We start from the raw sequence: 15,000 nt of genomic DNA on the forward strand, positions 1-15,000 counted from the left end.
TACTGGGAAACATCGACATAGCTGAGAATAATATCCAAGCTTATGATCTCACCATGCAAACACTCATGAAAATCTATAATGCTCCTTGAAAGCATGAAAATTGATAATGCTTTTTGGATGTAGAGAGAAAAACAGAATTTTGCACTGGACATAATGAAAGTTGTTTAGGGGATAAAGTAGTACAGTTCTGTTTGATGAGATTGGTGAGGAAGGACTCTTCCAGATCGAATTTTAAGGTGGGTTTATTATTGTTATTTTATCTTTTTCATCTCTCTCTCTCTCATCTATCTATCTATCTATCTATCTATCTATCTATCTATCTATCTATCTATCTATAAACTAAAACACAACTACATAATTTTTCTTCTTTCGCTTCTTCCAAATTCAAGGCCTCATCTTCTTTAGTCATTGTTGCTACAAATACATATACATGTGAATGAATCAACATATAACTGCAGTCAATGAATCCCTTTAGTGTAGCCTGCATGGGTATGTTTCTATGAATTGCAGGTGAGTGAGCATATATACACTTTGTTTTTCTGGGTCTAGGTTATCTCACTCAACCTAGCATTTTCTAGTTCTACCCTTTTACTTGCAAATTTCCTTTTTCTTTATAGCTGAATAGTATTCCATTGTACACATGTACCACATTTCCATTATCCACATATATTGACTCAAAGTATAAATAAAATATATATTTTAAAAATTAGAATTGCTGTGGTAGACTAACAGTCAGAATATCACATTCCCTCACTAAGGTCAATGTAGGAAGCAGTGAGATTCAAGACTGCAACAGAAAATTTGGTTGAGAGTCAGATTTTTGTCGGTGATTCCTCCCCCAGAGCATCCTACATTGTGACTTCTAGAACTGATACTTGGTCTTATCTCATCAGGGACAAATCAGGAGTCAAATAATGCCACTGTTGTGTGGAAATCCCAACCAAAGTACACAAAGTACATGAAAACAAGGAGAGATTACTGTGCTCTAACTGTTGATGGCTTAATGAGCTTGCCCAAATTCAAATACCCTTTATACATTTAGAGTATAAAATCAGGGCAAGGGAGAAGTCTTACTCACATGGCTATGAGGACCTGAGTTGGAACTCCCAGAATCTAGACCAGAAAGTCACACATGTAAGACCAGTGGTGGGAAGGCAGAGACAGGAGGATCCCTGGGACTCTCTGGCTAGTCAGTATAGCCAAATCATCAGGCTCCAGATTCAGTGAGAGGTCCTGTCTCAAAAAGTGAGGTGGAGCATGATTGAGTAAGACACACACACACACACACACACACACACACACACACACACACACACACACACACACACAGTAGACATACAAACATACACATAAAACATAAAACTTTTTTGGGACTAACACAGTTTATTCTGAAAACTTAATTTGCTTAAAAGGATCTTGCAATAGGGGCAATATGACCTTTGTCTGTCCTACCCACTTATTGGTTATAGTTTAACTGGGTAGGATAGCCTAGTCATTTCTTGAGAATAAAACCCAGCCAGCACTATGGACAATCCAGTGCAAAGTCTTAGCCTTCAAAGGACCATAAAGGGAGGCATAGTTTTTCTGAACTGTCTTCTATTTTCTAATGATAGCTTTAAATATGAAGAGATGTGTACAGTGACTAGCTGTAGAGGTAAAGGCAGACATTATGTGCTGGAAATACATGCTGAAAGTCTCAGCACTATCATCCTCACACACATTTATTGAATCATTTACTGCATGTCTTAACAACTTTCTATAAATACTTAGAGTACATAGATGACTCACAGCCAGACAGAGGACAGAGGTGAGTTACAGCCGGAAGCTATTCTGGTTTCAGTCTGAGACAAGGTGATATTTATATCACACTTAAGTAAAATTAGTCACACAGGTGTTTGAAACACATAGACTTAATATTGATGTACTTACCCTTTTCTGTGTCCCTAAAGAGTAAAAGTTCAATTGTAGATAACAGCAAAGAAAGTATTAGACTTAGAAATAAATACAATCTTGCTATTGATCTGATACCAGCATTAGTGCAAAAGTCTGGGCTCTGAGAATCCCAACAGCATAGGCTGAATCAACCATCTGTATGTAATAATTAAAGAGATGATTAGAGGCAAAGGAAAAAGAGGGGAGGTTTGATCAAGGAAGCTATGGTGAGAAAACAGACAAAGGGGTTCATTGACAAGTTTGTTAACAGTAGCTTTGAGATCATATGAATATGTTGTCCACATGTGTGTGTGGGTGCCCTCACCTTTGTGAATGCATGTAGGTTACAGGTCAACACCAGGTGTCTTCCGCTATGGCTCTCCACTTTAGTCTTTGAGGCAGGGTCTCTTACCCATTGCCTATACTGGCTAAACAGCAAGCCCAGGGATTCTCCTGTCTCTTTTTACATAGGTGCTGGGGGAAGTGATTCATGTATTCATCCTTTCACAGCAAACACTTTACTCAGTGACTCATCTCCTTTGCTCCTGGGCCTTGAGATTTTATAGAAAGAAAATCAAAGGATTATGGGTTTAGGAGATTGCACTGGCTATTTTTTAATGACAACTTGATACAAGCTAGGGTCATCTGGAAAGAAGGGACCTTAATGGAGAAAACTGCTGCCAAAGGATTGGCCTGTAGGCAAGCCTGTAGTGCATTTTCTTAATGAGTGATGTGGGAGCGTCCAACTCACTTTGAGTGGTGCTACCTCTGGGAAGGTGGTTCTGAATTGTATAAGAAAGCAGGCTGGGGCCGGGCGGTGGTGGCGCACGCCTTTAATCCCAGCACTCGGGAGGCAGAGCCAGGCGGATCTCTGTGAGTTCGAGGCCAGCCTGGTCTACCAAGTGAGCTCCAGGAAAGGCACAAAGCTACACAGAGAAACCCTGTCTCGAAAAACCAAAAAAAAAAAAAAAAAAAAAAAAAAGAAAGAAAGCAGGCTGAGCAAGCCATGAGGAGCAAGAAAGCAAGCAGTGTTCCTCCATGGCCTCTGCTTCATTTCCTGCCTCCATATTCCTGCCTTGTATTCTTGTTCTGACTTCTTTGAATGGTGGAAATACTCCAAGCTGTGAGATGAATAAATCCTCTCCTCTCCAAGTTGCGTTTGCTCATTGTGCTTTATCACAGCAATAGAAACCTTAAGGCAGATATGCATGATAGGCAGAAGGGTAATCTTGGCCAAATCAGTGATGTAAATAATCCTATTTTAGTTCTGCTTCTTCAGGGGCTCTAGAAAAGCTGTTGTGGTCATCATTTGCATTCCCAAGAGATGATTGCTCCTACTCTGAGATACAGCCTCACCATCAGATTCTCATTCTCTCTCTCCTCTCTCTCTCTCTCTCTCTCTCTCTCTCTCTCTCTCTCTCTCTCTCTCTCTCTCTCTCTCTCTCTCTCCTCTCTCTCATGTGTTTGCATGTGTGATCTGTCCTGCAGATTTCATTGTTGTTTGAATGTAGCTTTGTTCTTTCATGCTTATCAACCCATCACATCCTTCTTATATTCCAAGATAAATGCATGGGAGAGGAACTCAGAAAGAAAAAGTTAAAGAGGCACAAACTGGACAAAATGGAATTGGTTAGGCTGATACCCAATGCTCTCCCTTAGATCCTTCTGATCCTTCACCTGGTGACATGAGCATTCCAATCACTGTGCTATTGCTTCTCATTTAAATCGATACCTTCTGTGCTATGACCCATGGGAAACACTGACTTCCACTGGCTGAGTGAATTGCCTTCAGTAAGGTAGGGGAAGCATTACTCTGAACAATCTGCATGTTACATCCAAATCCCAGAAGTTACAATCTTTTAAATAATTTTTTTTGCCTCTGTATGCATGCATGTTGTGTGCACCTATGCATGTGTGGTGACACACATGTTGATAAGAGCGTGTACACATGTGTTCAGGGTGCTTGTGGAAGTTGAAAGTTGACAAAGTCTCCCTCAGTCCCTCTGCACTTTAGTGAGGCATAGAGATCACCAACTGTCCGGTCTAGCCAGTCAGTTTGCCCAGGGGATATCCTGTCCCTGCCTCTCCAGTGTTGGGATTATAGGTGGCCATCATGCCTGCTTATCTTTTAATTTCGATCTGGGGCTCTGAATTCTGGGTCTTAAGTTTGCACAGTGAGTGCTTTGTCCACCCTGCCATGTCTTCATCCCGTATAGTCCCAATTGTGCAAAAATATCCAAATAAGAGCAGGACAGTTATCTCACGAATACAGTCGTCCAGTTCTTCTGTGAGGTAACAGCTTAGCTGGGCATGCTAGTGAAGGATGATAAACTCAGCACTTGGAAGGCAGTATCAGGGATTCCAGGATATCAACTGCCATGTAGTGAGTTTGAAGCCAGCCTGGGGTATATGTGGCACTGTTTTAAAAACAACCAACTCGCCAACCCAACCCAAAAGTGAAACAAAGAAAAACAAACACACACATACACACAAATACTCTTGCTTTTATCTAATTTGGGAAATGATTTTTGAACTTTGGTGGATAGAGGAGAAAGAGCAGTTTGATGATTTCCCAGAGACTCCCATACATGAAGACAATCAATGCCATCTTGATTTCTGCATTTTCTTCACCAAATCAATTGGCTTCTGGCGTCACGGGACACAGACTCCTAATGGGCTTCATGTCACGCTCCACTTACGGTTCCATCCCTTGATACAGCCCTTAGAATGATGGGTTTTTCTGGCTGAAAAAATCCTTTCTTTTGCAGTTTTAAAGGGATCTGCAACAGTTACACAAACACAGTGAGAGCCAAGCAATGAAGCGTCACCAAGCACAGAAGCAAGGAAGAGATTCATCAAGGACCAATTTGCTTTAGATGTACGTGAAAATGACCTTTCCCCCAGTTGTCATTCCATAGGAGCCAAGATTTTAGATATTTGGGGTCTGGGGATAAAACTCTGGTCTTCATGCTTATAATGCAGGCATTCTCCTGAATGAACTACTCTTCAGCCCCTGCATTGATAATATAATATTTATATAAATTTATACAAATATTATATAAAATATGTTATATAATATAAATATTATATAATATTTATATACATATAATATATATATAAAACAAAAGATACAGCCTCCCAAACTGGAGGCTGCAAACTCAACAGTTATTACAAAAGAAATTACTTGGCTCATAGAGTAAATTAAAAAGTGGGCAAGCATATACTTCTCTGCATATAGATGGCCCAAATTAAAAAACCAAGCTGTATGTAACTTAGTGAGGAAGCACACTTACCTGAGTTTGCTCACAAGGTTGGAAGGAGAAGTTCTGCAGGACTCTGACCAGAGCGATTTTCACATTCAGGAGCGCAAACCTCATGCCAATGCAGTTCCTGGGGCCACTCCCAAAGGGCTGGTATGTGTAGGGATCGATTCTGTCCTGGTTCTTCTTGCTGAACCTGGTCCCACAGGAGTAGATGAAGATGAAGACAAGTTAACAAATCATAAAACCCCACAACAGTTCCTTGTTTGATATCTCTTAGATACACACAAGCAATAGTAAACAGGATGCTTGCCTGGGCTGCTTGTCGAAATTCTGCTGCGATTTTTAAAAGTTAATTTTTGACAGCTTTTTAGTTACATACAATACACTGTGATCCCTCTTCTTTCATTCTTTTCTTCCCAGCTAGTCCCCTCCTACTTTGCTGCCTCTTTCTCTCTCTCTCTCTCTGGTGTGTGTGTGTGTGTGTGTGTGTGTGTGTGTGTGTGTGTGTGTGCGCGCGCACGCGCGAATGCACATGTGCAAGTCTTTTATAGGAAGTTATGGATGCTGTGTGTTTATGATGGCAATGGCCGTGCCTTGTCCAGAAGACAAGCACCCCTCCCCACCCTTTAGCCACCTCAGTCTGTCCTCCCTGTCTTTTGTGTCGTGTCTTAGGCATTGGAGTTGGTAATATAGTGTAGAAATTGTAGGGTACAGGCCTCTCCCTTTGTCTTTACTGTGGAGAAGCTTTAAGTTATGTTGAGATGATGTCAATGCTGTTCAAAAGAACATTTATTTATTATTTAATTAATTATTTAATTATTTAATAAAGTCTCACTATATAGCCCTGGCTGGTCTGAAACTATGTAGCCCAGGCTGGCCTCAGACTCACAGAGATCCACCTGCCTCTGCCTCCTGAGTGCTGGGACTATGCACCACCACACCCAGTTTAAGAAAATTTATCTTGAAGCAAGAGGAGTGCATTTGGCCCAGTGATGTGTGCATATTCTGACACACAAGAAATGAGACCAGTAGAACAAAAGCATGTTTTTTCCTCTACTAACACTTCTGCTGGTCACGTGCTCATTGGGCTCCAAGGATGACACACCTGCCACTATTGAAAGTTTTTTTTTAAAAAGAAAGTTTGTTTTCCATTTGCACTCTATAGTTCTCCAATCTCAATTCTTCGTCTGTTTTTGACTACATTCCTTGTCTTTCTTTTCTTATAGCTAACAACCTTCTCTCCCTCCCTCCCTTGATTCCTCTCCTCCTCCATTTCTCCCTCCCTTATTTCTCTACCTCCCTATGTCTCCTTTCTTTTGTTTCTTTCTCTTTATTCTCCTCCATTCATCCCTCCCTCCTTCCTTTCCATCCCTTCTTTTCTTCTTCTGCATCTTCCACCTTCTTTTGCTTCTTCCTACTTCCCTTCCTTCCTTGTTGAGTATTTAAGTCAATATCTTACAAAATACCCGAAGTCACTCCAGTGTCATATCATCAAAGTTTCTCTTTATATGTTTCCTTGCGTATTAAATTCCAGAAGAGTAGACACATTTTATTTAAATTTGATATCATTTAAATATTTAAGAGAAGAATAGTGATTTTTAGGGTGGGTGATAATTGTAATGTGGTTATGTATTTCAAACCCTAATTTATATTTTGAAGAAAATTCTGAAGTATTTGTGAGTTGTATGTTATATATACATAATACACACACACACACACACACATACACACACACACACACATACCACATGGCAGTTGAGAGAGTTGTTGAAGATGTGTGTGGAGTAGCTGACATGGGTGAATGGTTGATAGGCACATAGAGATCCATTTAGAGTGCCGAGTATATAATTTTTATATATTACTCTATATATAATTTCAATATATTATTCTTGGGCACTTGTCAAACATTAATCTCTAATAGACATATATTAAAATTTGCATTTTATCAGTGTTTGGAGTAGTCTCTATACAAATAGGCATGTATTTCACTACTAAAAAATTCATCATAAATAAAAAAAATCAATGGTTTGTGCTTTTATAGCTACAAAACTACAGGAGGTGGAATTGCTGAGGCTGGAGGGAACACAGAAGTCATATGGCATGGACCAACCTCGAGTGACTCCCTCAGTAAATATTATGGTGGCAACAGGAATGCTACAACTGCTAAGGCACATATTCTGACAGCAGAAAATCCAGTTAGGGATTCATATCTTGATCATAGCTCCTTTGACTGGCTAGCCTCATTGCTAAGACCTCCGTTCTCTGTTTTGGTTACCAACAGGAGATCAAGAAAACAGTTATTTTTAGACTTAAAATTTGACTGAAGCCTGGTTGTGGTTCCAATATTTCCAGAAGAATCTGCTTGAGGCATCTCCAAAGAAGCATGTCTCAGGTTTCTAGGCAAGAGGGTGACTTGGCCTTAGAAGAGTCATTAAGTATAAGGGAGGTGGCTAGAATGACAGCTAGAGATAGGACTGTGAGGACCCATGGGCTATCTTCAGCAGGGCTGCTCTAAGCTTAATGGAGGAGGGCCTCTAGGCCCACAGTGACACCATTACAGCCATAATAGAAGATCCAGGAGGCAAAGTCTAGTCAAATGGGAGATGCAGATGCTCTCTAAAGATGACAGGGACAGTTAATGCAAATGGCAAGGAAAACCTGAGGTGAATGAAAAGCATAACACACAAAATAAGATAGTGCTGAGGAAAGTATGGTAGATGTTATACTTTTCTAAAAGTTTACATAGACAGGCAGGCAGGCAGGCAGAGAGACACACACAGATAGACTGTTGCTACAAATATATCTTCAATACCAAGAGACACATCATGCTTGGACTAGCCCAGTTCTGGGTAGTTTATCTTTCCCATGTCCCTGTACCTTTCAGGGCGGAACTCCTCAGGCTCCGGCCAGCACTTTGGGTCTCTGTGAAGAGCAAAGGTTGGTACCATCACCACAGTCCCTTTGGGAATGAGCACCCCATTGACTTCAACATCTTTCTTACAGACTCTCTCGAGTCTTCCACCAACTGGATATAATCTGAGAGTTTCATTCACCACCATGTCCAAATACTCCATCTCTACCAGGGCATCATAGGTGACAGGTGCCTGGAAGAAAGGAAAGGGAGAATAGGTAGAGGGGATGAGGGAGAGGGAGAGAGATTTATGAATTAAATTTTGAATTAATTTTCATCTACAGAGTACCACTGAGGTGTTTGGAGTTCCAAAGAATAACTCCTATTTGATAAAGAACCTTAGCATTTTTTTTTTTGACACAGGGTTTCTCTGTGTAACAGCCCTGGATGTCCTGGAACTCTCTCTGCAGACCAGGCTGGCCTCCAACTTACAGAGGTCCCCCTGCCTCTGCTTCCTGAGTGCTGCTGGGATTAAAGGCATGCACCACCACTGCCTGGCTACAAAGCATTTTAATACCTCACATTTCTCAACCTGTTCAATAACCCATTGAGAAGTTTGGCCCAATGCCAAACCCAGGGCCTTGAATCCTCAGCATTACTATGTACTACTTTTTTTTTTTTAAATTTCTTATGTCAGGAACCATAGATTATGATAATTACATTCAATAACAATATGCCACAGTTAGTGTTACCTTTCACACATATGCATGAAATTCTATAAAATACAGATGATAGCAATCTCTATTTAAAAAAAACTTTATTTTTATTTATGTGCATGTGCTTCTGTAGAGGTTTGTGCATGTGAGTTCATGTGCTCTGGGGGCCAGAAAAGGGTGTCAGAGCCCCTAGAACATAGCTACACATGGTTGTGAGCTCCCTGATATGGGTGTTAGGAACTGAACTCAGGTCCTCTGAAAGAGCAGTCAGAGCTCTTAACTGATGAACTATCTTTATAGCCTTTAAATAAATCCTTATTTTTATTTAGTTATAAATATATTGCATGGTCATTCTTTTGATTATGTATACAATTTAGAAACATTAAATCAGCTAATCTTTGATAGCTACTATTGCTCATCAAAGAAGCTCATCTTTACATCAAATGGATATCATCACAAGAAACCTCAACTGGACACAATACAGAGATCAATGGATCATAGGGAGCTCAGCACCAACAGATACATCTACATTACATGATGACAGCATTTACAGCTCAGGGAACATGGAGAAGAGGAGGGAGGTGGAAAGATTGTAAGAGGAAGTCTGCTATGAAACAGTCTCTCTTAGAAATGGGTGCATAGGCAAGACCAGAAGAGTGGCAATATCAATGGATATGTTAATGTGGAAGGAGATAATTTCACATGGTCCTAAACCAAGAACTTCAGGCAACTAATGACTCTTGGAGGAAGGACAATTAGCGTCTCTCAGGAATGAGACCTCTTATTGGTTGTCCAATGCAGAGTGGTCAGCCTTGAAACCATATACACACAACAACAAAAATGGACTCAGTAGGTTGTGTGTGTGTATGTATATACACACATATATACACACATATGTATATATACACACATATATGTATACATATATGTGTGCACACACATACAAACATATGTGTATATTTGTATAAAAATAATAATCAAAAAAGGTGTTATCGACTTGAGAGTGGGGGGATGGGAGTGATTTGAGGCATGGGTTGGAGGGAGGAAAGGGCAGGAGAAAAGTGATGTAATTCTATTTCAATTAAAATAGTTTAAAATTAAATAAAAGTATGCAGCATGGTTGTACAGCAAAAAAAAAATAAGTGATCTGAGGAGGTGTTAATAGTCTTTTCTGTACTACAGATGACAAAAGACAGACACAGTCATTGCCATCAAAATGCTCAGTTCCAACCCTGGTAAAAGTCACAATGAGAATAGGATCCATCACTCAGCTCCATTCTCTGTTGCTGGTCCAGGCTGCTGGTTGTTCTTTCAGGGCTTGCCTGTGAGCTCTGAAGAGAATGATAAACCAAACTGACGGCCTCTCAGACCAGGTAGCCTTACACCCCAAACCTCCCAGTTGGGCAGCGTTGCAAAGTCCAATCTGTGAAATATGTGATTATTACTTTATGGGACTTTTAGACAGACTGTAATGTAGGGTTAAGAGCTTGACTCAGGTCACCTATGAGTGGAGAGAGATGTGTGGGGCAGAGCTAAATCAATCTGCTTAGCCCAGTCTAGCCAAGGCTAGTCACACCAAGCCAACAGCAGGCAACAACACACCCCACAACATCAACAGAGCTGACTCCTCAGACACTTGACTAACCAAAGCTCATATTTCCATGCCACTGTTTTTTTTTTTTTTTTTTTTTTTTTTTTTTTTTTTTTTTTGTGGTTGTTTCTTGGTAGTTTTTGGTGACAGATGATGGATAAATCTGTACTAACATTCATCTACAAAGATGTGTTAATCCTAAAAGTAGTACCTGATACCTATTTCCCATTCACTTATCTTTTCATATCTTTCTTAAATAAAGCTGGTAGAAGAGTCGATGCTTATGGCCCCATGCAAAGATTCTCACCTAATGTGATAAGGAGCCATACTTCTCTCCAGTGCCCTCTCCAGGTCCCATTTCCTCACCTTATTGGGTAGAGCAACATCAATTTTATCTTGAAGTTTCTTCTGGACATCAGGGTGAGTGGCAAGCAAATACATAGCAAAGCAAAGAGTACTGCTAGTGGTCTCATAGCCAGCAAAAATAAAGAAAACAGATTGGGCCACAATCTCAAGATCAGATAAACCTGAAAGGAAAGGACATACATTTTTATTTCAATTATTTTTAAATTGATTGATTGTGTGTAGACTCCAGCAGGCCATAGAATAAAATTAGCAATGCTGAGTCAGTCATGGCTGAATGTCATCTGCCTCGGCATTCCCCTCCCCCAGCTCTGCTAGACCACACAGCTCCTGATAACAGTTGTTCTCCCTCTTGGGTTTTAATCCGCACAGAAGCTCAGTTCAGTTAAGCACTGAACAGTTACACCCTGAGCAGGGAGTGGAGTGGGACTACAACATGTGATCTGCTCCAACCTTGAAAGTTCAGAATTGGGAAAACAGTGGAAAAGGAATGTTTAGGGGTTTGTAGAGCTCTGGTCTGCTAAGCATGACATCTTGGTGGGAAGACGCCCCGTCAGGTTCTTTGTCCTAGCGAACACGAAATGTGTGTTATTGTTTTGGCTTGAATGTCAAGTGTCCCTCAGTCTTATTTGTCTGGACGCTTGATCCCTAAATGGCAGAGATGCTTGTGAAGAAGGTTCCTTGGAGGAACTGGGTCACAGGGATGGGACCTTGAGGTTTGGTAGCTTGACCACACTTCCTGGTCACTCTATGCTGTTCCTGCTACTATGCCTAGTGCCATGTGTTGTCAAGTCTCCAAAACTGAATGAATGATCAGCTTGAACCACAAGTCAAATTAAACCCCCCCTCCTTTAAATTCCTGGTTGTCAGGCATTTTCTCACAGCAACAAGAAAATAACCAGTGTGTGAAAGTAGTGCATGGATGCAAAAGCTTCAGAACTCTGCTCTCTGTTGGGATTATCAAGCAGAAATACAAAGCTGTTTAGTTGTAATAAATCAACATTCGATTAGCTTAAGAAAGGAATCAGGAGTTCAACCTAAAGGGCTTCTACACTGGACAAATGTCGTTGAATCTGTGTGTCAATAAAATTATGATGGTAAGGGAACAGGATTAATGTATGATCATGTTGGAGAGAGATAAGTGTAGGAGAAGTTGGAGGATAAAAGAAGGGAATGAGGAAATAAGAAACAAAGGAAGAAATGTGGGAAGAAAGGAAAAAAAAAGAAAAGGAATGAAATAAAATGACCGTGGTCTCTCCCTACAGTGGAACTCCTGGCTGCCTAGGGAGGATGGCATTAGAAAGACATCGTTCTTCAACCATCGCAGCAATGGCTTCCTCAACAGCCACCCATGATGGGAAAATATGTAGGTGAAAAGCTAGTAAGAGTACTGGGGTATGTGCTTAGTCCCAAGGCTTTCTCCACAGCTACACAGGAAATCAAAGCTTGGCTGCAAATCAAGAGCTGGACAAGCATTCATCCCAGGTTTCCAGTGACCATCACCACTGTGGGGCTGTTCCTCTCACTGGGTGTCTAGATACAAATGTCCAAGCAGGGCTTTGGACTCCGGGTCTAGATGAGGCCCAGATGGTGTCTATTCTGTGGCATAAGATCCAGAGACTACTGATAACCTCCAGTCCTGAATCTCATGTGCATGGCTGCCCTTCAGGCTTTGAACACAGTAATAATCCTGTGCTTCTAGCAAGTTCCTTTGACTGAATATATAACACCCACAAATATGTTATTCTGTAATCTGCAGACATCTTCATCTGACTGGGAAGCCCCTTGCATATTTCCAGAATAAATATCTATCTTCGTGGTTCCACATCAGTAGATAGGACTCATATTTGTTTACCTTGATGAGACTCTTTGTCTTTGGAATTCTGGGAGTTGATCATTAGTTGAAGAAAATCCAATCTTTGCTGAAAGAAAGTAGTTTTGGAAGGTGCAAAGTCAGTTGTGTGGTCAGAGAAATAGTCACAAGTACAGAACTAGCCATGCTTCTGAGAATAATATTTATTTAAGCCCAGAAATCTCACTAGGGTGCCAGAGCTAGAGGTAAACATGTATGTCCACATACCAGCTTTGAAGAGCAGAATGCTTTCTCGAGTGAACACTGGGTATGTGTCCAGTATACCTAGTCTTTGCTATCCTTGGTCCTGAGTTCTTTGGGCTCTGAACAGTCCTGATCATCTCCTTTTCTTCACACGTGTGCTCACACAGGAAGAGGTTCTGTACCTCAGTCTACATCTTCCAATCTTAATCCTGAAATGTGTCCTTCTAGATGAACCTTGTGCCATTTCCAAATCTCGTCAGTAGTTTTGATGTGAGCATCATGAAATGTTCTGACAAGCTAGAATGCTATGATTCTCAGTGACATCTGGGGCATTGTCCAGTCCTACCTCTATGACCTATGGACTTCAGTATTCTGGGATCCAGGCTGTATATAACAAAGCCTGGATAACTGGATAAGCTCAGTGCCCACTTTAAGCCACAAGCAGCTCAAATTATTTGAGGCCAGCCAGGCAGGTTGACACATTATTCCTAGCTTTTGAGTCAGGATGACTGAGAGCTAGTGGCAAGACTACATAGTTACACTGTGTTTCCAAAAATTAAAAACTAAAAATAAAGCAGACTGAATGGCACCAGAAAGCTTACAATGGAGTGGGCCAACTTTTGACTGCTGAACTGTTTCTTCAACCCTCTCATCTTGTTATTCTAAAAATTTATGTTAAAGCATACTTAAAAATAAAAATTATACATCTCAATGGGTACAATTGGGTTTGATATACACACACATACATACATTATATATATATATATATATATATATATATATATATTGAATGCTGTTCAAATCAAGTTAAACATATTTTCAGATATTTATTATTCATTCATGATAGAACTTTCAAAGTCCATTCCTCTAATAGCTTCTGGAATTTTTAAAATGGCTTCAATAAACATGGGATTACACATGTCTCCCACATAAGCTTATGTCATTATATGACCAGCAGGAAGATGACTAGATCATATGGGAGTTCTACTTTTTAGACTTTTTGCTCCTGGTAATCTTTTACCCCTGGTAATCTTAACCCTGAAACCATGCACAGGCACCATTGATATTGCCTTTTTAGAATCTAAACAGATCTAAGATCGCAGAAGACATTATTATTATTATTATTATTGGTTTTTCAAAACAGGGTTTCTCTTTGTAGCTTTGTGCCTTTCTCGGATCTCGCTCTGTGGACCAGGCTGGCCTCGAACTCACAGAGATCCACCTGCCTCTGCCTCCCAAGTACTGGGATTAAAGGCATGTGCCACCATCGCCCAGCACAGAATACCTTAATATTTGAAGAAATGAGCCATTAATAATGATTGCTCCACTGGGATCTCCTGACCCAACACCAAAGTCACAAACTCTGTTCATAATATGTAACTGTAGGGTTGAGCTGGATACCCATGGAAACTTGGACCATTGTTCAAGGAAGATATGTTTGCCAACCATGCATATGGTCCTGAGTTTTATCCTCAGCGCTGAGAAAATTACAAACTTTAACTTTTTAAAGTTTTATCCATAAAGTTTTCCATAATCCCCCTAACTAATTTACATCCTCACAAATATAAGAAATTTTTTTTCTAGCATGTGAATTTTTCATGTTAAAAATATTGTTTTATTGGCAGATCAATCATAATATGAATCATTTGATTTTAAATGCTTTCTACTTGACTTATTTCATATCTGTGTTCCCAATGCTTCCTTTTCTTCAAAAACATAAAAATTTCCTGTTCTTAACCTAGTCTAATTATATGAAACATAAATGCACAAACAAACATCTTAACATTTTATCAATAAATGAACAACCTCGTGTGACAAGCTATTACCTTTTCTTTATCTTGCATGCGAGTCTCTTTCATTTGTTTTACAGAAGTTTTAAAAAAGCTCATGACGTCATTTGGAAAGAAGCTCATGTTGAGTGCATCAAATACTGGGATAAGGAATGGAAAGATTACTAGAGGGGAAAGAAAAGAGAAACCATGGTGAAAATACGAATTTTATCTGATTACATTTATTCTGATACGCAGAACAGTAAAAGTTACCGGGATCTCAAGCAAGACTCTCCCTCTCGCCTAGCTTCCAGGCCACTGGCTGGGAAAGGGTGTGTCAATGTATGGCCACTGACATAGAGTGATATCAATGGTGCCTGCTGCATGGTTTCAGGGTTAAGTCCCTTGACCTTTCACCCTTGACATGTTGAACTAAGGTCTTTTTGGATAGATCAGACT

The 15,000-nt window shown here is 40.2% G+C and overlaps 1 protein-coding gene across 1 annotated transcript in view; it reads right to left on the reverse strand.

Moving 5' to 3' along the window:
- Nucleotides 1-4,416: 4,416 nt before the first annotated feature.
- The window catches only part of LOC102913063 (cytochrome P450 3A9-like), a 28,713-nt gene continuing 18,129 nt past the window's right edge, over nucleotides 4,417-15,000 (reverse strand). The window contains exons 8-13 of the mRNA XM_076560176.1: nucleotides 14,599-14,726; nucleotides 12,572-12,638; nucleotides 10,720-10,880; nucleotides 8,073-8,299; nucleotides 5,226-5,388; nucleotides 4,417-4,712 (exon numbers count right to left, since the gene is read on the reverse strand). Coding sequence (XP_076416291.1) covers nucleotides 4,617-4,712; nucleotides 5,226-5,388; nucleotides 8,073-8,299; nucleotides 10,720-10,880; nucleotides 12,572-12,638; nucleotides 14,599-14,726 — 842 coding nt within the window. The 3' untranslated portion in view covers nucleotides 4,417-4,616. The remainder of the gene's footprint in view (nucleotides 4,713-5,225; nucleotides 5,389-8,072; nucleotides 8,300-10,719; nucleotides 10,881-12,571; nucleotides 12,639-14,598; nucleotides 14,727-15,000) is intronic.

This window comes from Peromyscus maniculatus, chromosome 23 (assembly GCF_049852395.1).
Source record: "Peromyscus maniculatus bairdii isolate BWxNUB_F1_BW_parent chromosome 23, HU_Pman_BW_mat_3.1, whole genome shotgun sequence".
Classification (NCBI taxonomy): Eukaryota; Metazoa; Chordata; class Mammalia; order Rodentia; family Cricetidae; genus Peromyscus; species Peromyscus maniculatus.